The sequence below is a fragment of the Lathamus discolor genome, chromosome 5 (genome assembly GCF_037157495.1).
Source record: "Lathamus discolor isolate bLatDis1 chromosome 5, bLatDis1.hap1, whole genome shotgun sequence".
NCBI lineage: Eukaryota > Metazoa > Chordata > Aves > Psittaciformes > Psittacidae > Lathamus > Lathamus discolor.
Genome location: NC_088888.1, coordinates 33,957,698 through 33,984,130, shown reverse-complemented (window position 1 = coordinate 33,984,130; position 26,433 = coordinate 33,957,698). Strand labels below are relative to the sequence as shown.

At 41.5% G+C, this 26,433-nt stretch overlaps 1 protein-coding gene across 1 annotated transcript; it reads left to right on the top strand.

The window, feature by feature from the left end:
• Window positions 1-2,257: 2,257 nt before the first annotated feature.
• ABCB10 (ATP binding cassette subfamily B member 10) lies at window positions 2,258-25,861 on the top strand. The gene is made up of 13 exons (XM_065680299.1): window positions 2,258-2,627; window positions 12,308-12,508; window positions 12,857-13,059; window positions 14,794-14,928; window positions 16,516-16,662; window positions 17,214-17,349; window positions 19,733-19,828; window positions 21,121-21,330; window positions 21,600-21,679; window positions 22,648-22,828; window positions 23,072-23,115; window positions 24,620-24,654; window positions 25,246-25,861. The coding sequence occupies exons 1-13, from the start codon at window positions 2,273-2,275 to the stop codon at window positions 25,535-25,537; spliced, it is 2,115 nt and encodes a 704-aa protein (XP_065536371.1). The 5' UTR covers window positions 2,258-2,272; the 3' UTR covers window positions 25,538-25,861.
• The last annotated feature ends 572 nt before the right edge of the window (window positions 25,862-26,433 follow it).

Below are 26,433 nucleotides of genomic sequence, written 5' to 3'. Positions count from 1 at the left end.
ATGCTTCTTACCTGCAAAATCTTATCAAGAGATCACCTCTTCCATCTCGGTGACACCTACGTGCAGTGATGTCGCAGCCACAGCCTGCACCCCTCACTGGTCGTGCAGCGTGCACTCCTCTGCCTGGGTTGCGCTGTGTCCCTGTCAGCGGGAACTGCGTTGCCTCTCTTCCACCTGTGACCTCCCCTGCATTCACTGGGTTTCCTCTCTTTACCTTCCAGCACTGTCACAGGCTTGGCAAAAGCCCCATCCCTCAGTATTGCACTCAAGCCAGAGGTTTGCTCTCTGCAGTGTGCCCCAGGCCGCCGCTGATCCCCATCCCCTGGAGATCGCTGGGGCTGGTGTGGTGGATGCGGTGTGTACCTGCGGGCAGAGGGAACAGCACTGGCCCCCGGGGGGCACCGTGGCACACAACCTGCAATGGCGGGCGGCTCCCCATAGGGCACAACAGGCTCAACTAACCGTCCCCCTTGTTAAAAAAAAAAGTCATTGTATTGAGTCTTTCCCCACTTTATAGAGGTATCTCCCACAGTTCTGCCACGAAAAAACCCTTTCTTTAGGAAACGCAGGTTTAGTAGGCCAGAGCCCAACTAAGGGCGCTGAGCGTGGGCCCCCTCCCCCCCCAGCGAGGAGCGAAATAACCAGAAACACCGAAACCGCCCTAAAACAGAGGAAGAAAGCAGGGGCGTTTGTTCGGGTCGAGATTTCCGCCCCTCGCAGGGCAGAGGCCGAGGTCTCTTCTACTACGGCCGGGCCGGGCCGCCAGCCTCGCCGCTCGCCCCAGGGCTCGATTGGTCGCGCCTCTGCGCCGAGGGCAGCCTGGGGAAGCCGGGAGCGCCAGAGAGGTCCCCGCGGTGCCGTGCGCGGGGAGGCGGCGCGGAAAAGCGCCTCACGCTCCGCCTGGCGCGGGCTGCTGAGGGGAAGGCGCTGCGGCCCGGCCCTAACGGGAACGTTGGGTGAAGGAAGCGTTAATGGAAAGCCGGGGAAGCCCCGTTCCCGGCTCCCGTGGAGCGGGGATCGCCCGCACGGGCACCGCTCCCAGAGGCCCCGCGGTGAGCGGCGGCCTCAGCGCCCGCTGGCGGGGAGGCTGGGTGTGAGAGGGGAGGAAGCCCGGACGACTCGGGTGGGGATGCTGCCCTCGCAGCGTGGGTCCCAAAGCGTTTGAACCATCCCCCGGGGGCTGTGAGGAAGGTTTATGCTGATTTATGCTCAGGTATCAAGGGAAACTGCTCCGGCAAGGTGGTGGTTTTCCCAGGGCGAGGCTCCATCCCTCAGCGCACTCGCTGGGTGTGCTAACCTCTCCAGTTCCCTAAACGCTGGGAATTTGGCTATGTCGTTTGTATTCGTGTTTTCTCCTTTTCATATGATTTTATTAATTCACAGACTTTGAAGTGCGGTTGTTCAAGCAGTACTCTTGCAAAACGCATCTCACAAGCTGATGCGAATGAAGAAGCTTGCCTCAAGGTTTCTCAGTAGAGTTGTAGGTTATCACTACAGCAGACTCCACAGGGGAGCGAACAGTACTCCCAGTGGGATCAGGTCCCTGCTGTGGCTTCCAGCACTGCACAGCCTCAGGACTGCTGTATTCCAGTGACCCAGTTTCCTTAAATCATGGTTAGGGGCAGCAGGTTCTTTGGAAGACAGCTTGTACACTGAGCAGTAATATGTGAAGAGGGCAGGAACAGTGTAAGGCTGTTCATATAGACCTGGTAGGCTCTGGTCTGAGTGTGGACATGTAAGACATGTTTGTATGGCTCCTGTAGCCGCTAGCCTATGGGGTAGGTGCATGGTGTCCCTACAAGCAGCTCTCCTCTGGCTGGGCTCTTGTCCAGACCAAGACAAAACCCAGGGACAGAGGCCAGCAAGGCCTGACGGCCCCGGTGTGACCCGAGTGGGCCCGGGAGGGAGGAGCAGGGGGCACGGTCCCTGCTTCCTTCTCCCGGCGTCGGGTGCCTCAACTCCGGGCCCCGAATCAAGTGGAGCTCTGCTGCTACTGGGTAGGGCAGAGGAGGCCCAGGCCCTGTCGCCGACCTCTCCGTAGGCCGGGCGGTGGCAGAGGGCGCTGGCCGAGTGCTGAGGCGCGGCCGGGTGGTCGGGAGGAGGCCGACAAACGCGGCCTTATCAGCTCGCCGCAGGCCGGCACAGGCCCCTGGCCCATGGGCGGCGGCGGCGACGACTCGGAGGCGCCTCCTCCTGCCGCAGACCCGCGCGGCGGGGCCCGGCTGCAGTAGCAGCAGCAGCGCCGCCGCCTCGGCTCCGCCGCGCCGGCCGCATGGCGGGCTACGCGCCGCGCCTGCCCTGGCTGCTGCCGCTGCTGCGGCGGGCGCCGCCGCCCCCCTGGGCCCGGGCCGCCGGTGGTGCCGCCGGCCTCCGCGCCCCGCCGCGCCTGGCCAGCAGGTGCGGGACGGCCTCCCCGCTGCCGCCGCCGCTGCTGGTGCCGGTCGCGCCGTCATGCCGCCGCGTCCTTCTCCCTCCCGGGGCGGCCGGCAGCGGCCCGCGCTTCCTTAGCGCCGCCGCGGGAGCGGAGCCTCCGGCGCCGCCGCCACGGGGGGCCGCGGGCACCTCGACGCGCTTTGAGGCTCGGAGGCTGCTGGCCCTGGCGCACCCCGAGCGCTGGAGACTGACAGGTACCGGCCTCGGTCCGGGGCTGCCGCGCCGAGAGCTGGCCTGGGGCTTTGTCCGAGCGCGGAAGGGGTGGGGGGGGGAATCGCAGGGCTGCCCTGGCCCCGGCAGGGTGTTCCAGGACTCGACGCGGGCGGCGGGCCCATGCGCTGCAGGGCGGGGGGTCCTGCCCCGAGCGGCCGTGGTCGCAGTGGAGAAGGTCGTGTTTCCCTCCCGGACCGCCACACAGGACAGCATCTGAGCCCAACGTGGAATCTTTGAGCGAGCGTTCGATAGGTGTAGAAAGCTAAAACCATGCATTCCCTGGCCCCCTTACCATATGTCAATTTGTGGTGGTTTTGAAAGGAAGGCAAAAGTTTGGGAAGTTACAGAGCTCCTCCCTTTTGCCAGTACTGTTGGTTAATGCCTCTGTGTGTGTTCAGTGCTGGCTTCACAGGCAGCCTGCAAAAGACTTGGGCCTAAGACTATACAGAATGAAGTAAAAATGGGAATCCTGAGCTTATTAAAAAAATAAAAAAATAAAAAAATTGGAGTTCTGTCTCCCAGGAATTTCTTAGCCTAAAGCTTTTGTAGGATGCTTTAAAAACTATTTAATTTTAGAGTCTGTATGGCAAAAGCAACACCGTGGTTGTATAAATTGTGCCCTTAAGAGTGGTATTATCTACGAAGAGTAGAAACGAACTTTTCTGGATATTGGTTCTCATGGCGATAACAGGATAATAGTTGTTAGTAAGAAGCCATTATTACATGGTTTCATTTTAAAACCACCTTTATTAGTGAGCAGCATGTGTGCTGTCACAGCAGTGTGAGAACTTTGCAGAGCCCTGGGTAGTTCACATTCAGTGGGTAAACGGTGTTTGAAAGAAATGAGGTGAGATAGGTAGACTTACATAAAGAGGTGGTTTGAAAAATACCAAACACCTTGTACAAGGTTTTCTTCACAGTGGATGGTTACAGAGCTTTGTGACACATTGGCATGATGTAGCGGAAATATTTTGGATCCTAATTACTTTTTATAAGAAGAATTATTTCTATGTCATGACCACCTGTTTTATGTAGTTAATGCCACTATCTTGGGTGTGCAGAATAAAAGCAGGGGAAAACTGATAGGACAGTGGATGGGGCTAGATGGACAGGGGAAAAGGTTAGTCTTCAGGTAAGGCTTCAGTCTTTAGTCCATTGGCTTATGGACTAAAAAGTCAGAAGCGCTTTGCTAGTAACTGATGTTCAGTCTGTTCATATTCTGGTGAAGAAGTATCTGATCAAATAGGTTACTTGCCGATTTTACTATGGTGTTCTTTGGTTTTCCCCACTGAAACGGAAACAAATTGGTTATTTTAAGCATGGCTTTTAGATGCCAAAGGCTCCTATCTAACCAAGAACTTAATTTAGTTCCCTTTACTGGGCACTTGCTGTTGATTTGCTTATCACAGGCACGGTACAGTATATTTATTTTAAAATAAGGCTAAATATCCTTAATCTGTGCAGCCTGCTGATAATTTTATCTAAGTAAATGGACCATCACAGTTACTGAAAATCAGCTACATGCAGTTTTGTCTTTTGAGATAACAAAATGGCCTGAAATAAAAAAAAAAAAAAAAATCTCAACACAATAGCTTGATGATACCAAATTATGAGGGCAGAAAAACTACACAAATGTAATAACTGCTTTTCATCATTCTGCCAGTCTTGGTTCTAGGAGAGGAGTGAGTGAATTTATGTAAAATTCTTCTTCACTATTGACAACCTACTTAAGGGAAAACTTGTGTTGTTTAGTTAAGAGGCAGACTGGAAAAGCTGGGAAGGAAAATACTTTGAGTTATTATAGAATACCAGGAATAACAAGTGTGCGTGAAATACCTTCTGGGTGGTTATATGGAAATCACATCTGGCCATTGTATCTAAAATATGTTAAAATATGTTCCATTTTGTTCCTATTGCATCATTATACTGAGAAACTAGCTTTTAAAAACTAAGTATCTCTGTTTTCCCTTCATTCAGAGAAAGAGGGTTAATGGTTTCACTGTATGAAACAATGAACCAAGGGTAAAACATTTCATTTCCTCTTCAAGTCCACATAACCAGTAAGCAAATGCTGTAGGATCTCTTAAGAGCCTTACAGTGCTGTTTTGTTCTGCAAGAAAGTTGAGCTTTCCAGGTCTTCCACGTTTTATATACCCAGTAGTTGGTAACATAGGTGTATAGCATTACCACTGTGAAGTGATAGAAACATTTTCTGTGATCCCACGTGCTGTAGGTCATGATATCCTGCTCATTGAAATTGTGCATTAAAATCCATGGTCACATAAGGTGAGTTGCACTGATGGCCTGGGGAGCAGAGGGTGTTTTATAAGGAGGTTGAGCAAGATGAGGTTCACCCGCTTGGTCTGGTGGGGAAATGGTATCAGCTGAGGAGGTGCAGCTACAGAGGTGAAGGTGACCTGCTCCAGTTGTGACTGGCACCAAGAGATGGTCGTTACCTTGTTTTAGGCAGGGTCTCTTCACCATCTGCTGGCTCGGGATGAAGTGGTGTGCTCTGGCTACGAGTTCCAGTGTGCTGGCACGCAGCACCTCTTGCTGTGCTGTCCTTGTATAAGGAGCTTCTGACCCTCTGGAGGCTCTTGGGAATGAAAATAAATGTACCAGATGCCATACTGTCCAAACCCCACCCCCCCCAAACCCAAGGATCAGTGTAGTGTGTTCCATGTTTCCATGTTTCATACCCAGTTACTCCTAGAGCTGTGTAGAGCCGCGAATACATTTTAAATGGGACATGTGTGTTAAATTTTGTTTTTCCAATTTAAAGTGGTAGAAAGATGGCTAAATACTATGATGGGAATTCGCTCTCTCAGTACCCACAGTTTTGTATAGTGAAATTAGGAGTTTGCGAATTCTGCTTAACAAAGGAGAGAAGTAATTTTAGGAGTTCTCTGGCTGATCCTGTACAGTCAGGTCAGGTAAACCTGTGTCTTCAATTAAATTCAATTCCCAGGGAAGAGGACAGAGCTATTGTTGGAGTTATTAAATCCTGCTGTGTGTATGAGGCCACAAAAAGTGCCTTTTCAAAATGATCCCTTTTTTTTCCTCCTGCCTCCTCCTTTTTTCCCTTGTGAGAATCTGTCGTTTGCTCTTTATCCAAACCGCACTCAAAGGAAACAATAGTTCTATTGAATTGTAAAGTAAGCACAAAGAATTCTGAAATTTTTAATCCAGTAGCAAAGTATGCCCTTTCCCTGTGCAACACTCCCTGTGCACTGGGTAAGGTTGTTTTGTACACAGGTCTTCTCTACAGATGTGCAAGAAATGTTATTTCAGGAGTTTTATATTAGCATTTGGGGCAAAATTAGTAGTAGTTGTTTCCCTATAGGTTGAAATTTGCCATGAAATTAGAAGAGCACTGCCTTATTTGTAATCTGCTTTTGCTGTATTTTAAAGTTACACCACATCATGCATTTTCTCATCCCTGAATGAGAAATACTGGATTGCTGTAGGTGTATCTTTTAGTTTCTAATAAGCAATAAACGCCTATAAAAATAACTCTTAAAGACAGTAAGTTGTGCTTCAGACTACCTGTTTTTTAGGTGTATTCTTTGCAATGTAGTTCAGAAACTATTTTGATAATTAGGGATGATTGGGGTAGTGAGCAACTTGATTCTTTTTATATCTGCTGATGTAGAACACAGCAGCTGTGAGTATTGCTACTAGAAAGTCATACTTTCAGTTATTTATACTTGTATAAGCTGACATTTCTTAGGTGAAATACTTGAGTAGGAGTATCTTTGAAAACTTCAGTTATTTTAGGAAATTAAATTGGGCAGATAATATGTGTTTAGTTTGTCATAACACTTACGGTTTCATTTTGATACTTGTTCTTCCAAGCTTTGTAGCGTAAGTCTGACCATCAGCAGGCAATCCATGCACTGTTAAGGATATGTTTTACCCCCTCCATTTAAAAATGACTTAAAGGCAGGCGATTGAATCTTTGAAGAATCAGTTTTCATATACCCATTTGTACCATTCCAACCACGACAGTGAATAAGATTAGTTCTATAGTGTGCACAATGGGAAGGAAGTTAATGGGAGCAGAGGTGGGGCATAGAGTCACTGGAGTACCCTGCTCTTTGGAACCTGGCTTGAACCCCATTGTTGTAAATCTTGCTGTTTCTGTGCAGTGACCCAGGAGCTGGGAAATCCTTGGCCAAAATTTGGGTTGACCTCTCAAGTACCTATATGTGGTTCACTGGGTTTTATTACTGTATTTAGTTACTGTAAAGTGGTTCTGCTCATCTGAAAGCAACTCAACAACCACACTGGACTTTAATTTTCTGAAGGCAATTCTTGTGGTTTTAAAATCTGTGTGGTATATAAAGGGGTTCTTTACTGACCATTTTCTCACATGCAGCATGCCTTTTCTAGAAGTCCAATAGGCTACACTGGGTTTTTTGTTGCCTCTCCCCATAGTTTTCTTTTTGATTTTGTCAGTATTTGGTATGAAACTCACAAAAGGTCCAAGCAGCCCCGTAGCTCTATCACAAAAACATTGCTTTTCTATGGCTAGTTGGTGGCAGTTCCTTATTCAATTTGGTGGTGAACCGTTAATGGAGCTACTTAGGTAAAAGACATTGCAGAAGTAGCAGCTGCTGACCACTGTGATCAGCTAGGTGCTTACAACTTAATTCCTCTGCGGAATGTTTTTGCTACACTATTTATGTAAATTGTGAAGATAGAGGGAATTGTAGCTAGATTTGTCTGGCATAGAGACTGTCTTCTGCGCAAGATAAACAACAAGTTAAAGGCGTTAATTGTAAAGGCATGGTAAAAACATAAAAAAAAGAAGCTGTACTCTCTCCTGCAAAATGAGGGTTATTTTAGTACCTTCCAGAGTTTGGTGATTAGAAACTTAGTTTTATGGCTTTTTACGGCTGAGGAAAATCAGTGTCATGAGAAAATGCAGTAGAAATTTTGAAATATGTTGTCTTTGAAACAAGTTACAGTTTTTAAATGTCTTCAACTGAACTCTGTGAGTGTGTAATTAATGATTTATGCTGTTTTAACATGGTGTGATAAAATACAGGAATTAGTAGTGTTTTCCTACTTTTCCTGAGAGAGCTCTGTGCTTCTGCTGTGTCTGAACTACAGACTGGTACGTTGTCCTGAAACAGTAGTACAGGGAAGCTATTGAAAACATTCTTTCTGAAGAGAAGGTGATGATACTTGCTTGCAGTCAGAGTCAAGCCTCCATCTTTGCTTTCAAGCGGAGGTTTTGCACAGCTCTGCATAGGGCTTCCATCAGGCTGTGTGCCATGCTGCCTTTTCCTCCAGCTCTCCTGTGCAAAGCAGCAGTCTTATTTGCTCTTGCTTTCTGGGGGCTTCTTCTAGTCACTGTGCTGCTCTGCCTGGAAGGACACATCTGTTGTTAAATATCTTCTCTGAAACCTGTTTTGAGAATCCTTCTATAGCCTACTCTGGAAAGGCTCCTTGATACTTTGATTGCTCCATAGCAGAAGGAATCCTGGCAGGTCTGTCCTGTTTGATCATAGAAGCCTTACTGAGGAGCTACCAAGAGTGACTTCTGTCAATCATGGACACCTTGTGACTCAAAGAGCAGCCTTTCTTCAAGGTGATAGACTTCTTCCGTAAATTGCATCATATAAAGGTTCTGAGCATAAGGGAAGTCACCAGCTGCTTTTCTGGGGCTCATTCCTGTGATGGTATCTCGCTGTGCCCTCCAGCCCCTGGACACTGGTCTTGTTCTTGAGATATTATCTCAAAGGTATTGTCTGTCTTGGTTGTTGTCTTGAAGCAGGTTTCTGCAACTGTTATTTCTCCAGACTGTTGTATAATCCTGGTCAGTCAGATGACCCATAGTATGCCATGAGCTGTCTTGAAGATATTTTCAGTAAGTTGTGTAACTGTATTGTTGTTGTACCGAAGAAAACAGTCTTTACCATGTGAAAACCTGAACTGCTCTTTTTGTGCTTAGAAAAACCCCCAATGAAACAAAATTAAAACCACTACAAATTCAATAACCACATCAATCTGTCTATAGAGTATTCTTATAAACATTCTCTAAAAACTGTGGTCATTACTGGAAATAGTAACTTGCAAGATTCAGTATATTGACAATACCTGCAAGTTAAGACAACTCCACTCAAAAAGCAGGCTAGCAGCTTTCCAAAATGCGCCAGGAGTGTGGTATACAGCCATGCTATTGGACACGAACCATATTTTTCTCTGAGCACATTATTACAGTTCTTAATAATGTAAGGAGGATGATTCCCAAAGGTTCTTCTTGCATAATTATAGGTGCAGTCCAAATATCATGTAAGGATTTACTTCAACACGGAAAGAAAACCACACCACTCATACCTAACCTAGAACTGTACATAACATCCTTAAGTGCTTACAAAGTACTCTGGAAGAATATTCTGTCTTGAAATAAGTATTTGCAGAACTGACTTTACAGGGTTGATACCAGTCCTTCAATGTCCCTATATTAATCCAAAACAAATTCCTTGTGGGCCTGGGTTCACCAAATGGAACTGGAATTTACCTAACCAATAAATGTAAAATGTATCAGAGCATCTTCCTTGCGGGAAATAATAACTGAGGTTAAATATTTATGCATTTGTGTTTAAAAAGCCCTTTCTCCTACAGGCTTGCAAGTATTTTTTTCTTTGTATGCTTCCACATACTGCACTGGGTGAGGAGGATGCTCTGGTAAGAACCAGCTAAATTAGAAATTTTCACTCCCTTGGCAGTGTTCTTGCATGTAAAAAATTGGTTTATGACTCGTTGGAGTCACTTAGTCCATGTTCTTCTGGAAGGTTCCTGATAGCTCTGCCTAGTTACTACTTGTAAACATCCTGGTTTACCAGCTGGTGACCAGTTCCTTGTCCCCAAAATACATCTACTGTGGAATGAAGTTGCGTATCTTCTGTCAAGAAGCAAGCCCACATTAGCCTTAACAGAGAGCATGCTGATCTTCATAGTGATAAAGACATCGGTTTGTGCAATGGTCTGGATTTCTGATCACTGCTCAGCTGCAGCTGGAGACAGCTTGCCTTGTCTTTGCTTCTGTTGCCATTTTGACGTAGCCCTGGTTTTATCAATTCCACTGATCTGCCTCACATTTTCTTTATTTTCATCTCACAGCCTACAAAACAGATTGATTCTAAAAAATAAAGCTTCCAAAATACACTCTTGTTTAACGTAATTCTCTAGTTAACAGAGTAAGCTATGTGAAACTAATACTGTAAAGTTTACAGTGACCATTTTGTTCTGTCAGTAACAACCTTCAGTGTCCCAGAAGTGTCTTCATACCTGGTTGCTGAACACCTTGTACTCCTCCCTTTAGCCCATTATCATAATAACAACTCTTCTTTGAGTGAGGAGATAGGATGAGTGTGTTCCTGTTTCTTCAATTAGTCAACAATTAAAAAAGAGCAACACTGTGGCATCCGTGCTATTTTCTAGTTGTTCTGCTGGTATAATCAAAGTGAGAGTTTCAATTAGGGAACCTTATTTTTGATGTGATTTGGGATTAAATTGATAAAGACAGGTTGCTTAAGGGCAAAATTATAAGTGACACCTGGATTATATAAATTTCATCTTCAGAACTGCATTGGTCTGATACATTATTGGCACTTTGTCTAATGTTGAAGTAGCTCACTAGTCTTCGGTTTCTTTTATGTACTAGTGTTTGATTTTAGTTCAGTTGAGGCTGTTGGAAGTAATTAAAATGAAACCCATGTTGGTTTGAAGAATAGCTGAAGATAAATCCAAGCCAGGAAGGCTGTACCACTGGAGAAAGCCATATGGGATTTTTAGCCATACAGCCCTCTTCTTTCGGTGGGTATTTATAGGTGCAGCTGATATGTCCATTTCCATCCATAACAGAAATTGTTATGGATGAATTGGACTAATGGAGACTGAGCTGCTGTGCGGCACTGTGCTTACAAGCAATGCTTTTGACAATGTCCCGCTGCCTGATAGACCAGATTTTCTTCACAGGAGATGGCCTGACTTTTGTTGGGTTTTTCCTACTGCTTCATAGCTTGAATACACTAGTGCAGCCAGGTTGTTAACAGGGTCACTCTTTTGAAGTTTTATCTAGTAAATGATATGATTATGAGATGTGGCTGTGGCATGGACCATGGATGTTTGCAGCAGGAAGTTTTTTCCTTACTACTGTGGTTTCTTATAGTTTCTGTAGGTTTTTGTTATAGTTTCTGTAGTCCTTTATCTTTTGTGTGCTTGCTGGCCTTAGTGTAACACAATGGAAAGATTGCAAATAAATCTTGAGTAGGACCCCCAGGCTGCAGATTGAATGCAAAAGGAAGAGTAGAGCTTGTTCAGGCAGTGTGTGCAGCTCTCCCAGCACTGCTGTGGGGCACTGCAGTGAAGATGCAGAGAAGTGTTTGTTTCAGGTAGGTAGCGGGTATGCATGTTTGGTACCCTGAATTCTTAATCATAAATACACAGCTGTGTTTATACTTCAAGTAAAAATGGAAACAAAGCTTTCCATGTGTTTGTGGAGGTGGTAAGAGGCATCAGACTTCTGTGACAGATGTTAGAAATACTGCTTACAGTAATGCGCTGCTGGAAGGCTCTGCTGTCTTCCTCATAGAAGTGATACAAGCTCAGTAGAATGGAACACTTGGGCAACTTCAGGATTTTCAGTGCAATGTCTTTTTTGCCTTTAAAGGCATTACCTGCTCGTATTCTGCAGCAATCCTGTGAACAGTTGCTTTAGGTGTGGGGCTGGCTGTTGGAAGATCATGCTGTATAAATAGCATTGTTTGTTGTGGTTCAGTGGTTTTCATATCAAGTTTTTTCAGTTTTCAATTTAGATGGGATTTTTCCTGGTTCTCAGCCTTCCAACCTGGGCTTGCCTTTTCAGAATCAAGCTGTGTTCTTGGCTCAAAAAATTGCTTCACAGATGAAAGTTCAAAAGGATAAGTCTTGGTCTAGTGCGATTTTCATACTCTGTGATACGTCCTCACACAGTTACACAGGTTGCTCCATGGATGACCTTGCAACTGGAATTCAGGAGTTCTGCTTAACAGTGCATGTGCTTATAATTCAAATTTACACTAGTTTTGTTTTAGACCAACAACAGTAAAGAGGAAAATAAAACAAATGTATATAAATTTTGCCAGTCAAGAGTAAAGGTAGTGCTTTTTTGTTGTTCTCCCCCACCCCCAATAAAATTGCATGTTTTAGTTCTCAGATCAGAACTTCAGTCCATTGCTGTATCAGAAATAGGCAGTTGGAAGCTTTAATACAGTAACAAGCATGCATAATAAAACCCAGAGCAAACAGGAGCTGAAGGACTGTGTGGCATATGTGGAAAAGGTGGTAACTGTTAATGGTCTCTAAGGATGACATCTCTGAAAAGTTAACCTTGTTGGATGGTGGTGTGGAGGGTTAGACAAGAGAAGTAATTGCAGGACTTTGACTGCATACAGAGGCTTTCAGAATCTTAAAATGTGCCTTGCCTAATTTAATTTATACAGTGACTTAAAATACCCCATTCAGAACTGGGCCTAAAAGAAGGCTGATTATTTAAAGTGGCACTCTCAAGCTTAATAGAAATTTCAAGCGAAGAATTATTTCATATGTACTATTAATGATCTTGCAAATTCAGAATAATTTTCTTTTCCTTTTCCTTGTGGATTTGCAGCTGCCGTTGGCTTTCTGACTGTTTCCAGTGTCATTACCATGTCAGCCCCTTTCTTTCTGGGGAAAGTTATTGACATCATTTATACAAATCCCAGCGAAGATTTCACGGACAGCCTGACCAGCCTGTGTGCCTTGCTGAGTGGAATCTTTTTATGTGGTGCTGCTGCTAATGCTACTCGTGTCTACCTCATGCAGACTGCAGGTAAAAGTAGAAGCAAAAAATGCTACTGAGAATTGTCTTTTGTTCACAGAGTCAGGATATCTAATAATCTGAAATAAGATCTTGGCACTGGCTGAGAGATCCTCTTGGAATCAGTAGCTTTTTACCAGATCAAAGGTAAACTAATAGTGCAAAGATAAGGATGCTGGAGTAACTGTTCATTTTTATTTACTGTTACAAGACATCTCAAAGCTCAGTCTCTTCTGGTATATTAAAAATCTGTAACGTGACTTGTTCAGTGCTGCCTAATCCTGTGATTTTTATGTTGTTGGTATCTGTGGGTATCATGATCCTTGTGTGCCATGCTTAACTGGCTTCTGTTTCCAACAGGACAAAGAATTGTGAAACGTTTGAGAGCAACCATGTTCTCCTCTATTCTGAAGCAAGAAATTGCTTTCTTTGACAAGACAAGAACGGGAGAGCTGATAAACCGCTTATCTTCAGATGCAGCCCTCTTGGGCCGTTCAGTGACTGAAAACCTTTCAGATGGGCTCAGGGCAGGAGCGCAAGTATCTGTGGGGGTTGGAATGATGGTATGGTGGTCTCTTCCCTGTTTGTCACTTCTTGTAGCTTCAAGTTTGTTTCAGTCATATTAGGCAATGTGCGAATGTGATTCAGTCCAGAAAGTGTTGTGTGATTTTTGATACAAGTGTATTTCACTGGTTATCCACTGTAACTTTGATGTACTGCTTTGCAACAGACGATGTGCCTGTAGCCACTTGATGTTTACTCACAAGCCAAAATAGGGGTAATGAAGGTTTCAGAATTAACTACTGTTGCTGCCCAAATTTATCAAGGAAGGTATAGTAGACAAATAGCTTAACTCTGTTCTTACTGAGCAACTGGTCTAGTGGAAGGTGTCCCTGCCCTTTAAGGTCCCTTCCAAACCAAACCATTCTATGATCCTCTGGTATTAAAATAAATGATAAAGCTTCTGTGGTTGTAGTTAAAATAGGGTGTGAAGGGCCTCATGTAAAAGTCATTGGAGTTGGTCGATTCTGCTTAAAGACTCGGTGAGCAACGGCAGCACTGAATATCAAATTACTGTTGAGGATTTTACAAGTGTTAGTCTTTCTGCTTTAGTCCATCAGCAAAGAATATATTTAGGTATGAAGCATGTTAATGAAGGCTTCAGTGCAGTGCATCTGTTAATACTCCTTGGTGGTCAGTTAGTTTGCTTAAAAATCTGATTTCCCTGCATGTTTTCTGTGGTATTTTGCTATGCTTATCTGAGAAAAGATACATTGGTGGAAATTATCTTAAGTGAGGGTGTAGTAATTCCTGCTGTCTACCTGGAGTTAAAAACAGATAGCAAAAAATCTCCTCATAAAAATAAGCTTCCAGTATTGATGTTTTTAGAACCTGTTAAGAGTTTCCACTGTGAAGCTTTAAAGCCTTAATACTTTGTCACAGATAAGAATTATGCCTCTCTGTAGTTATGTAAGCTATTGGCGATAAAGTTTTATCTTACCGTAGATTAAATAGAATACAAGGCATTCTGCTCAAAAATGCCGCAATGATGCTGTGTTAAAAGGTGGACTGTAAAAGCTTGCCCAGAAAGATTATTATGAAATAATTATAAAGCCTGTCAAGGAAGTAATCTTTGATTTTTTTCTGGAGATTTTTGTTTTCAATACAGAAAACAAGATGAAATGAAACCACATTAAATCTGATTTCAATGAATCTTATGAAAATAACCCATTTAGGAGCTTTGATGATGACTGTTATGAGTGATAAGGTTTTGCAACAGGAAATTAAATCTGTTATTCCAGGTTATAAGCATTTATGTGTATTGGGGAGCACTGGTGACCTCCATCTGTTTCTCGGTTACCCAGAAGTAGTGTATGATATTTCTCTACTCAAACTTTCTGTATTACACCATCTATTTAAAAGTTGTGAAAGCGCTTTAGGAGCTATATAATAGTTTATGTCTTTCAACATCCCCAAGAGATTTCCTGGTAGGTCTCTTTACTGGCAGGTTAAGATACTTGGCTTAGACCACACAAAGAACCAGTGAGAAAGCTAGAAATGAAATCCAGACCGCTTTGCTTATAATCCTTTGTTCTAACCGTGGGACACATCCCAAGTACTGTGGAGGAATGGTTATTTTGCCTGGAAGAAATAAAACATGATAAATGAAAGCATGGCAGCTCTAAATTAAAATCCTACTAGTTTTAGAGAACTCCAGGAAGTGAAGTTGCACTTCAGCGCTCCAGTGGTTGTTTTAATCTGAACGCTAGACCCTGACACATACCTTTTTCTTCTAGTTTTTTGTGTCTCCTAGCCTGGCGGCATTTGTTCTGAGCATTGTGCCACCCTTGGCTGTCCTGGCTGTGATTTATGGAAGGTACTTGCGAAAACTTACTAAATTGACCCAAGATTCTCTTGCAGAAGCAACACAGGTAATCTTTTAACAGACGCTTTCTAATTAACTTCAAAGTTGCTCTAGTGTATTTAGGTTAATATTTCTGAAGTTACAGATCTTCTGAAGATAATTGTACTGTTCATTGCCCCAAGCCATGCTGAGCCTGTCTGTAGTTTTGCACCTGAATAGCATGAAAGGTAAATGTCAGTAACACTTTCACATAGATCTCAGGAACAGCCACGCTTAGGTTGTCCATGACAATATAATATGGAGGTACCAGGCCCTGAGAATTTGGAAACATAGGAAAGGTTAAGGAGGTTAGGCTTTAGCTTTGTGAGAGTATTAAAAACGTCAACCTATGAAATCCTGTGTTATTTGGTACCTAGGTTTGAAAAACACTTTTCTTGGACTATAGTTATCAGTTTGAAGCCATCAGAAGCATCCTAGATGGATCTGTCTTTAAAGAAGACTTTGCTAGCAGGTCTTTCTCTGGAATGTATCTTTGATGTTTGACTTTATTGTCAGATCTTTAATGTTTGTGAGGCTTAAGGGAACTTAAACTTTTGTGGGCATCTTAGTACATACCCAGATAATTGGGAGGAAAATAGAGGAAGCTGTTGAGGCTGTTGTAGAGGAGCCTTTCTTGGGTTTGCTGACTGTGCTGAAATAATGCTGCAAAGCGCTATCAGAGAATAGTAGTGATGGTGACCTTTTCCTTACAGGCTGAGGGTGGGGAAACATCATTAGAAAACATATAAATATATTAGGAAAGATCTAGCTGAAACAGCCACATTTGTCAGCTGTCTTAAACTTGGGGTGTCCTTTGTAGGACTTCTGCAAATTTACTGTGTAGAAGGAAGATTAGCCCTCTTCTGCTTATCTTCCTCGTCCTGTGTTGAAGGGAAGCTCATGCCTTCGTAAACTGGGTGTGGGACTTCACATGAACAAGCAATTTTAGTGTTCTGTTAAATTTTCAGGTTGAATGGGGGATGGAAGAATAAGAATTATATTTTTATATCACATACATATTTTTTATTGCATAGACATATATTTTTACTCGCAGAAGGAGGTCTTGTTCTTTGTTATACCATCACGGTGCCTATTATCAAGTTAGCATAATAGGTTATAACTGAGGTAATTTTAGAATTAATTCCCAGTGTTGCTTTGATCAGCCAAGTGGAATTGTTTCAGGAAATAACTGCAGGCTTTCTTGCATGATTTAGTATAGAATAGAATGGTCTTTATTTTTCCTGTCCCCATCTTGTTATTGCAAGTTTTGCGAATAGTGATTTTCTTATGTGCTTTGTTCACATGAAATTATGGTGGGTTTTTTTAACCCTACTTTTATATTTTCCTATCCCTGCTAGCATTTAAGGCAATCTTGAAGTTCTTTTTTAACTGCCTGGTCATGCAGTTTACTTTTATGCTAATAGAATTAAAAATAAAATAAAATTGGGGGGGGGGGGGTGGGAAGAGGAGGGCATGACAAAGTTCCAGTGGTATCCAAAGGAATGTAATTGGAGATTAGTGCAGTGATACTGGTTTAACTTTCAAATGTTCTGTAATATGAGCATTCCAAGTTGTGTGTCTATGTGTGTTTGTTTTGTTCTTTGCTTTCATGTAGTTAGCTGAAGAGCGTATTGGAAACATAAGAACAGTTCGAGCTTTTGGGCAGGAAGTGGTTGAAATGGAGAAATACACAAAGAAAGTTGATTACGTGCTACAGCTGGCTAAGAAAGAGGCACTAGCTCGGGCAGGCTTCTTTGGAGCAGTAAGTATATTTTGGTGAAAGTATACCAACCATGTTATGCCAAGTGTCAGTTTAAAGTTGATGAGGATACTCATAAACCTGCAAATTAATGAAATGCATTTAAACTGAACTTACATAAAGCTGTGGGAAAACTGGACTTAAATCAGTCTAAAGGAATCTGCGGGGTGCACAGGTCGGGGAGGAATTGCATTTTTGCAAACAGCTTGCAGTGAGTTTGCTTAATAGTATCCTAAAACTGCAACGTAACTGCAGACTATCAATTCTTCTCCTTTAATGATGGTTGAGAATAATGTTTGGTTTCCTTTCCATCTTGGGGGAAAAAACCCAACCAACCAAAAAAAGAATTATTGAAACAGTTGTTGAATGCCAACTGGTTATTGCCTTGGTTTGCATTAGAATTGGTTTTGTTCAGATTTAACTCAGTCCTCTAAAAATCTTACATACCCCTAATGTAGGAATTCTTTTATTAGAAGGAAAATTCTGAAACAGTATTTCAGAGGATTAAATTTACGATGTATGTGACAAATCTGCCTTTTCCTCTTTTTCCTTAGAGTGGCCTTTCTGGAAACTTAATTGTTCTCTCAGTCTTATACAAAGGAGGATTATTAATGGGCAGTGCCTACATGACAGTTGGTGAACTCTCATCTTTCTTAATGTATGCTTTCTGGGTTGGAATAAGCATTGGAGGTATGGAATGAGAAAATAGATTTTCTTCAGTTCAAAGCACTACAGTCAGTATGGGGGCGGGAGGGAAGAAACCCTTAAAAGATCTGTCTTCCTTTAAAAGTCTCTTCAAGTGATCTTCCAAGAAATCATACTTCTTTTTTTTTTTCCTGAAAAGTTAATTAAAATTTATAATTTCATTTAAGCCTTCCATTTTCCCAAGTGAATACAGGGGTTATTTATTTCAATGTGTGTATGTGATGGACGCATATTACTTTAATTTTCTTTGCGTCTAAATGAAGATAGTTGATATTTTTTACAAAATACATGTGTCGATGTTAAACATACTGTATTTAGAAAGGCTTGCAGAATTTAGCTGTAATTCAGTATAGAGTGGTTTGAGCTGGAAGAGTTAAAGAAGGTGCCAGCAGAACTCTACATTATGGTGTTTTCAGGTCTTCCTTACTGCCTTCTCCTTGAAGCTCAGACTGTGTAATCTACTGGCCCAGAAACACACTGTTAATCTTTTTGACAGAGCAGTCTTCACTACTGCATACAGGCAAAAGTGAAGATAAGGTACTTTGAACCTTACCTGATTGGATGGGTTCTTCTTTAAAAATGAGACTGTTACTTCTGATAGAACAGCAGGGCAATGCAACACCGCTGTACTCTTCTAAGTCTAAGCCTGATACCATGGGAAGCACAAAGATGCACCTGAGGGCAAAATTCACAAAATCCACTTCCTTGAATATCAAAATTCCAGTGGCACCCATTCCAACTACTAAACCCCTTTCTTCTCTGCTTAAATCACACAAATTTGGTCAACAGATACCTGGCACTATGGAAATATGGGACAAAATAATGTTAAGTAAATAAAAGATTAGGTTAGAAACACTGATAAAAGGTAGTTGAATTAACTTTTATTTGCTATAAAAACATAATTTTAAATTCTACTTCAAATTATTGAAGAATATAATTTTGCACAGAGCTGAAGTGAATTTGTCTTGCCACAAGATGCTTGACTTCCTTGATGCCTCTATAAGGCATATAAATCTTGCAAGTGCTAAGTCTGCTTAGTGTATGTCATCATCAGTACATGCAGTGAACTGGGAAACTCATTGCATAATTTGGGACTTTGCCCCTTTTTTATCTAACAGTTTGCTGAACATAGGTTATAAATATTAAAAGCATTTTCTAATTAGTATTTGCTGTCTGTATTACATATACTGCTTTTTCATGAGTGGTTGTGAATTTGCAAACCTCAGTGTCCAAGTCTCGAGGTGCTCTGTGAGGCCTCCTCCCTCTGTGCTCTGTGCCTCCTCCCCTGTGCCCTGCTCTAGGATGTAGATGCTTTGGCTCTTTATTCCAAGCAGATGGCTCCTCACCATGGCTTGGTGCTTCGTGTCACAAGCTTTCAGATGGTCCTCAGCAGCAGCGTGATGAAATGTCCTGCCTACGCTTACAGACTCATGACCTTGTGCTGGGCTTGTTGCTCTGCAAGAATAAACCAGGAAACCTATTTTAATAAACTTTGGGTTTTCTACCCTCCTGAAATCACTGTTAGCGCTATAGGCATTTTAAGGTGGAGGTAGTTTATTCTATACGTTTATTCTGTTGGAATTCAGAGATTCTGAAACTGGTTACTCTATTTTGAAAGATGCACAAAAAAATGAAGAAATAAGACACATTTATGTCTTACTCCATTTTTGGTTCTAGGTTGGTTTCTGGGTTTATTTCCGCTGGAAGGCCCTTCAGCCAAGCCAGCTCCAGGATGATTCACACATCTGCTAGGAGCTGAGACCCAGTACTATACGCAGGCCTTGTCTTGCACTTTTGCCTTATCCCATAGTGTTTGAAGCATGCTGTCTTGGGAGACTCATTTCTTTACGTTGTCCATTTTCCACATAGCTTCTCAAACATCAGGTCCAGCTTAAGTTTTGTGCCCTCTCTCCCTGGGGCTTATTCAGCCAGGCTCCTCTGTACTAGTATAACCCTGTCTGAAAAAGAACAGTGTTGAGAGTGCTCCGTTCTACTGAATGCTTTTGAAAATGCAGCTGGTTGTATGCAAGGCTGTTTCTCTAAAGCTGGATGTTGTTCTTGCTGATGGATGAAAAAGAGTTACTTTGCTTTTGAGTATACGCAAGCTTAAGTGTATTAATGTTTTCTTTTTTCTTGAGATATGTTTGGTTTACAAGTACAAGTAAAAATGGTGAGTAAGGGTTATTGGTAGCTCTCAAGTGAGACTAAATGGGATTTAAATCAACATGTTTGATAGTGTGTTGGACTAAAAGATCCCCTACACATCTGATGCTTCAGTGGCTGGTGGTGAAATGTATAATGCGAATTTTATGTCTCCTATGTCTTCCATTTCATATGGATACATAATACTGTTCCGCTTTTTGTTTAGGTCTAAGTTCCTTTTATTCTGAGCTAATGAAAGGACTGGGTGCTGGTGGACGTCTGTGGGAACTTATTGAAAGGAAGCCCCAGCTTCCATTTAATGGTGGGTTCTTATTTTTTACTATTACCATCAAACTGAATGCCTGGAGAAGAGGAGGGAATCTGGGAAAAAGCAGAGCAAAGTAAATTATTTGTTCTAGGAACAGCAGGACTAGTGAAATCTTGATTGCTACTGACGGGTGTTTTTGTGTCCTATCCACAGTTACTGTTTAACCAGACATGGGCCTGTGCCACCATGTGCTGTGGCTCGTTGGGGGTTACTTGAGTGTTGCATCTGGAAAGAGTTCAGGGTTTTGATTTGTATGTCTTCAGCATGAACAGACACTATTCAGGTGGTGCCCTGGTGCTGCCAGTTTTCACAAAACTGGTAGGAACTTCATCAGTGAGACTCTGTCCTTTGGGAATGCAGCACTGCTGTTTGATTAGTTTGCTTTGTACGGATATGTGTTGTTGGCATTTAAGAGGGCTTGAAAAAATTGTTTCTTTGTCTTACCTATTATAAGCTTGTTCTAGTAGTGATAGTCTTCTGAGGTAATTGTTTCTATCAACCACTGCGCTCCAGAAAGAAGCTGGTTGTATTTAGCTTTGGCAATCATTCCGTCATGGTGGTTTGTTACGGTGTTTTACAAACTGAAATTCTAGTTTCAGTGAACTGTTACCTAGGAGGAGTTATGCCTCTGATTGGTCTTTGAATACACTGTTGTCCTGAATTTATCAAATACACTCTCATTAAAAAAAAAAAATCATAAAAATAGTCATTAATGCAACAAATCTAGAAGCAGCTTTATGCCAGTGACAGCCTCTTTTTAAAAACTACATAGCAGGTATTGGAAAGGGAACTGTTCTTGTTCAAAGAGAAGGGTGTTTCAGGTGACTTTTGTGGCTTGGTGAAAGGGTAGGAAGTGATTTGCAGTGTTTATCTTTTTTCATGTGTTCTATGGCAACAGGACTTTGGCCTGCAACAATGCCATTTTATTTCATCGCTTCTCATTGGCAGCATTTAAATTGTTTATAATATGTTTTAGAATTCAGCTAATTCTACCAGAAGTGAACACTGTTAGTTGTTAGATATTAGCAAGATGAAATTCTCCCTCTTGCTGTAGGTTTCCTGCTGGTGAGCAACCTGAATTGCATTCCAGAACTAGTGGGCTACCACACAAATTCAGTCATGGCTGAAATATAACCCCTGTGGTCCTGAATTGTGGCTTGCAGCTATCCCTACATTTAACACAGAAATAAGATATTTCTTTTGGGCATCTGTAAAGCATGTTCCAGGAGGGCTGAACTGATTTTAATTTCTGTTTATGTTTCTGTATTTTATTATTTGTCATATAGAGGGAGTCACATTGGGCAAAGACACATTCAGAGGTGCTTTGGAATTCAAGGATGTTGAGTTTGCATATCCAACACGTCCAGAAACGTCAATTTTCAAAGATTTTAGCCTTTCCATTCCAGCTGGCTCTGTTATGGCTCTGGTTGGCTCAAGTGGTACAGGGAAATCGACTATTGTATCCCTTCTGCTGAGGCTGTATGATCCTATCTCAGGTATGGGTTTTGTGTTGCTCTCATTCATGACAATTGATGCTTTGCATTTCATGTAGAGCTTATAAGCAGTCAGGGTTCCTGTGTTTGAGGTCCTGATGTGACTGTTCCACTGATGCACTGTGCTTCCTTCTGGGGTGTACAGTGCCTGTGTGGCTTTGCATTTCTGATCCATCAGTATGTGATCCCCCAGGGTCATTGTTCTCGACTGTTCTTTCTGCCTCTTTTCAGTACTCATCAAGCACACTTGACTCTATTGTTATTAATTTAAGGTACTATCACCGTTGATGGCTTTGATATCCGTCAGTTAAATCCACTGTGGTTCAGAACAAAGATTGGAACAGTGAGTCAGGTGAGGAAGAAAAATAATTCTAAGTCGATTAAATAATTTTGTGTGATCAACTAGCTGTGCCTCACTTTGCTTCTTTTTGAAACTCCATAATCTTGCTCCTCAGTGAAACCCTTCCCTCTCACCATAACTGCTGTTGTGTGTGCTTTGTTCTAAAATTAAGTATTGAGAGCTAGTCACATTTTTCTGTAGTACATTTTTACACAATCACAGCAACTCAGAGTGTTGGCTTAGAAGAAAAGTGTGCATGTGAAGACTGGGAAGTACATTGTTGCAAATTTTATCGGTATACCATCTTGATGTTTACTACGATTCGTTGAAGAAAGTAACATAAAGCTTAGTATTTAATTAACATTTCCTATTAATGGAAATTACACTATCATGTTTTACACAACCATTTGGAAACTGACCTCCTGTTCTCTCTGTTGTTGCCAGGCAAACACAGTTCCAGTAGGAAAGCATGAAAATAGAGCATTATTCTGGTAGTGTTGCCTCTGTAGCAACCCCAAAACTCTGGAAATACAGAGAGATGTTCAGTGATCTCTTAAACCACTTGCCCAGCTAAAATACGTATGTTAGCTCTGTCATCTCCCCAAATGCTTCATAGTGTAATTAGCTGTTAGGTTGTTGTCCTGGTTAAAAGCACCAGGGTAACTGGGTATATATTGCATTTCAAAACATCTACTTTAGATAATAATGCCACCAAAAACTTCTGTGCAAAAATGCTTTTCCTGTGGTCACATTAACATTTGTCTTTTCGAATGTATGTATTCCACTGAGCAGTAGGAGCTTCGTACTGATATTTATACTCCTTTGGTTTGAATTCAATTAATTCTAGTTTACATACCTGTTTGGATAGAAAATAAACTAATACTGGGGCTTTCAAGTGGGATTTATGTTATTTGAGATATAGACAATACATGCATGTAACTACAGATCTACCATATTAGTTATGGTTTTAAATTTCTCAGGAACCAATTCTGTTCTCCTGTTCCATTGCTGAAAATATTGCCTATGGTGCAGAGGATCCTTCTACGGTGACTGCAGAGGAGATTCACAAAGTTGCTGAAATAGCTAATGCTGCTAGTTTTATCAGAGATTTTCCAAATGGGTTTGACACACTAGTTGGAGAAAAAGGTGTTTTGCTTTCAGGTACATCTTTATATTGCTTATTTTAAAAATCTTGATTCTATAGAGTGAATTAAGAATTCTGTCACTTTTTTGTTACATGTTGTTTCTCAAAGTCATAGCCTGCCAGAAGTATTAACAAAAAACCTTCTTTATCTCCCTTCTTGCCCTAAAGTCCATGTGCCTAATTCCACTCAGCCCAGGCATTCAGTTAGAATCACTTTGCTTTTGGTTTCCTATTTCAGTTTACTGAGCTTTTCCCCTCAGGTGGACAGAAGCAACGAATTGCGATAGCTCGAGCTCTGCTCAAGGTAAGCCAGCACCCAAATAGCTATTTAACTGCTCTGTGGGGAGGTGGAAAGGGTTAAAAAAGAGGCAGTCTTTCAATGGGAAAGGTGAAAAAAACATTTTTAAAAAGAAAATGATATCTTTTACATCAATGAGGAAGTTTAAAAGGGTTGAGTGGATTAACTAAAGAATTTGCTTATGTAAGTGCTTCTTCCTATCTTTTTGATAGTTGTTGCCAAGACTGATAGTAAATCATTGTATAATGGGTCACTTTCAGAAGGCCAGGTCAAGAATGAAGGAAGACTTGAGAAATGTGGTGCTAATAAACTCATATATGACACTTCTGTCCCTGTGTTCAGATCCCTATTGCTCCTAGGTTGATTTTTCTCAGTTGCAACTTACTAGCTCTATAGATGCCCTGTCTTGGCTTTGAGGGGAGCTGGTCTGGATTTCAGGACAACTATTTCAGGCACATTTATTCCTTCAAGGGTTGGCCTCGCTCTGGTTTTGGGGCAGGCTCTGTGCTGCACGAATTTGAGGAGACTTCTGAGGATCAGAAGGACAGGGAGTGTGGTTCAGGGACAGGCATGGGGCCTTGCAGGAGGCAGTTTGGTGCTGATGCTCAGATGGAAGTTCTGGCCCTTGCTGAGCCCAGCTTACATTTATGTTAAGCTGCATAGGTCTCTCTAGCATCTTAGCATGACCAGTTCTGCTAGATTACTAGGAATTCCTCATTATGCCAGGTCTCTTTTACCATAAATGCTGGAAAGCTGATTGCCTTTCATGTCAAGTACAGTTCATGGGGGTAGAGACTTTATTTGGGAGGAAAAAAGAAGGTTGTAAGAATTGAGTAGTTGATACATATGTGACTGGGAGTGCAGTGGAGTCCCCTTTCTTCCAGATAAAGTCTAAACCTTTACTCTCAACTTTATCAAGGAAGTTTGGAGTCTGTACTGTCATTCAGAAGAAGCTTCTTAGGGATTTGAGTATTGGCATTTTTGTTTGGGTTTGTTTTATTATTTTATTGAATTTGGGAAGAATTCTTAAATGCTAGTTCTTAAGTACTACGTATTTCATCTGCGGTGAAATACTGCTTATTGGTAGGTCTTTGCTATTTCTTGTTATTAGACAGTTACATATAGCAGACTGCAAGCAGAGAGTAGCTGAGGCTCTGAAGAAGATCCACAGAAGAGCAGTAAATAGGAAATTAAATTTCTGACTGCAGTGCTGCCAAATATGCATTAAAAATCATATCCCACCTTTAGTTTGTAATCTTTCAAATAGTACCAGGTAATAGTATTCTGTTACTTCAGTTTGGAAAATTGGAGGATGGAAGAGTGTTGTTTCTGGTTTGTCCTCTTAGCATTTAGACTTCTTAAAAGTAATACTTTGAATGACACTCCGTTCTCTTGATGAAGTAAGTACACTTACTTGGAGTTTTAAGCTGTATGAATGCTGTTCTCTATTGATATAAATACGTAGATCTTGTCTAGTTGTTATTATAACCAATTTTCCTTTCTTCTTCAGAATCCTAAAATTCTTCTGTTAGATGAAGCAACAAGGTAAGAAAGAAAATAATTAGAAACTTAGAAATTAGTTACCTGCAAAACTCACATTTGGGAGGTGTTCTCTATTCTTTCTTTCTCTGCATGCCCTTGCACAAATTATCTAGCCCCTTATTTTTGTCTGCCCACAAGAATGTGCTTTCTAGAATGTGTGAATTGTTTAGGAGAAGTGTGATAAAAGCTGCTTATGCCACGTGGAAAGGATAGCTGGTACTCTGTGTTGTTATTTTTGATGGAGTTAAATATGTAATATGTAACTTGGTTTTGAATCATCTACTTCAGGCTTTTTTGTATCTTTAGTTTGAATGAAGATCTTAGTGTGAGAGATGATTACAGTGCAGTATAACTTTTTTTTTTCACTGTTATTTATCATGCATATATTTGCATATTAGAATGTAATGCCTGCAACTTGGATGCATGCTCTAAGCATATTCATAAAACTTGCCTGCAGTTCCTTTGATTTGTATTCACCAATAATAGCAAGGGTTTGCAGTTTTAGCAAGATAAGCCTAATGCATGCACAACTAACATGTCTGAAAATAACAGATACCCTCCTCTCTCCCCTCCCCACTTCCTGTTTCTTACTAGTGCTTTGGATGCTGAGAATGAGTATCTAGTGCAAGAAGCTCTGGACCGGCTGATGGAAGGGAGGACAGTACTAATTATTGCTCATCGTCTGTCAACTATTCAGAACGCTGATTTTGTTGCAGTTCTTGGCGAGGGCAAAATTCTTGAATGTGGAAAACATGATGAACTACTTGCAAATCCAAATGGACTTTTCAGGAAACTAATGCAGAAACAAGCTTTTCTTCAGAATAGTGATGCTTTTGCATTAGATTTACAACCCAGAGAAAAGGGTGTATTAAAAGAAAATGTATGAGAGAATATGTGAGTAATGGAAGATTACAGACTACAAAGAATATAACTTATGTTTCACTTATGTAAAGTAAATGTTATATTTTTCCAAAATGTACAAAATATTCTTTTGAAACTTAAATGTGTTTAAACTTTTTATTGAAAGCTTTTTAATAATTATTGCAACTTTTTAAAATGTCTATCATATTGAGATAATTTCAGCGTATAGATTTTTCTGCTTTTTGTTGAGACCATTTAGAATCTTGTTTGCTGTAATGCACTGTATGTTGGTGTGCTGCATTTGGTATTTTAAGGGTAATTAAATGACAATCTTACCATTTTCATATCATTCTCTTCACTTTTCAAGGAACTTTTGATTTCTGTGCTTGTCAGTAGTCTTAAACTGCACGACACTAATGTACTCTGAAATTTCTGACTTCACCGCTGCACTGTCTTTTCAGTTACCATTTTGTTCTAAAATGTGAAAGTTGATTATGATCCCCATCTACAGTCACTGTGGAGAATTACACGAGAACACATTTTAGAGAGTATGGAAGCATAAGTTGGAAGTTCTTTAAAACAAAACTCCAACAAAAAACAAACAAAGGCAACCAAACAAAAATCCTACCTGACTTTAGATATAAGGACAAAGGAAGTGTATCAGTATATTGTCAGCATAGGAAAATCTAAAATTTGCATGCATTTTCTTCCCTTCTCCATTTTCCTAGTTCTTTAGTTTCACTTCCTTTCTAAGATGATGACCAAAAGAACACACTCATACATATTTAAGGTTTTTTTCCTAAGGCATACGTAAGTTTTTTTAGTGTTACTTAAGTTTTTATTGATAGAAATCCCAGGTTTTGCATAACTGCTTTACTAGGGACAACTACTAAACTGCCTTCTTAAGGATAGCTAGTAAAA

Coding starts and splice junctions, on each gene's coding strand:
- ABCB10 (XM_065680299.1), top strand. CDS start 2,273: ATGGCGGGCTACGCGCCGCGCCTGCCCTGGCTGCTGCCGCTGCTGCGG. Junction 21,680..22,647: donor AGATTGGAACAGTGAGTCAG/GTGAGGAAGAAA, acceptor TAAATTTCTCAG/GAACCAATTCTGTTCTCCTG. Junction 23,116..24,619: donor TAGCTCGAGCTCTGCTCAAG/GTAAGCCAGCAC, acceptor TTTCTTCTTCAG/AATCCTAAAATTCTTCTGTT.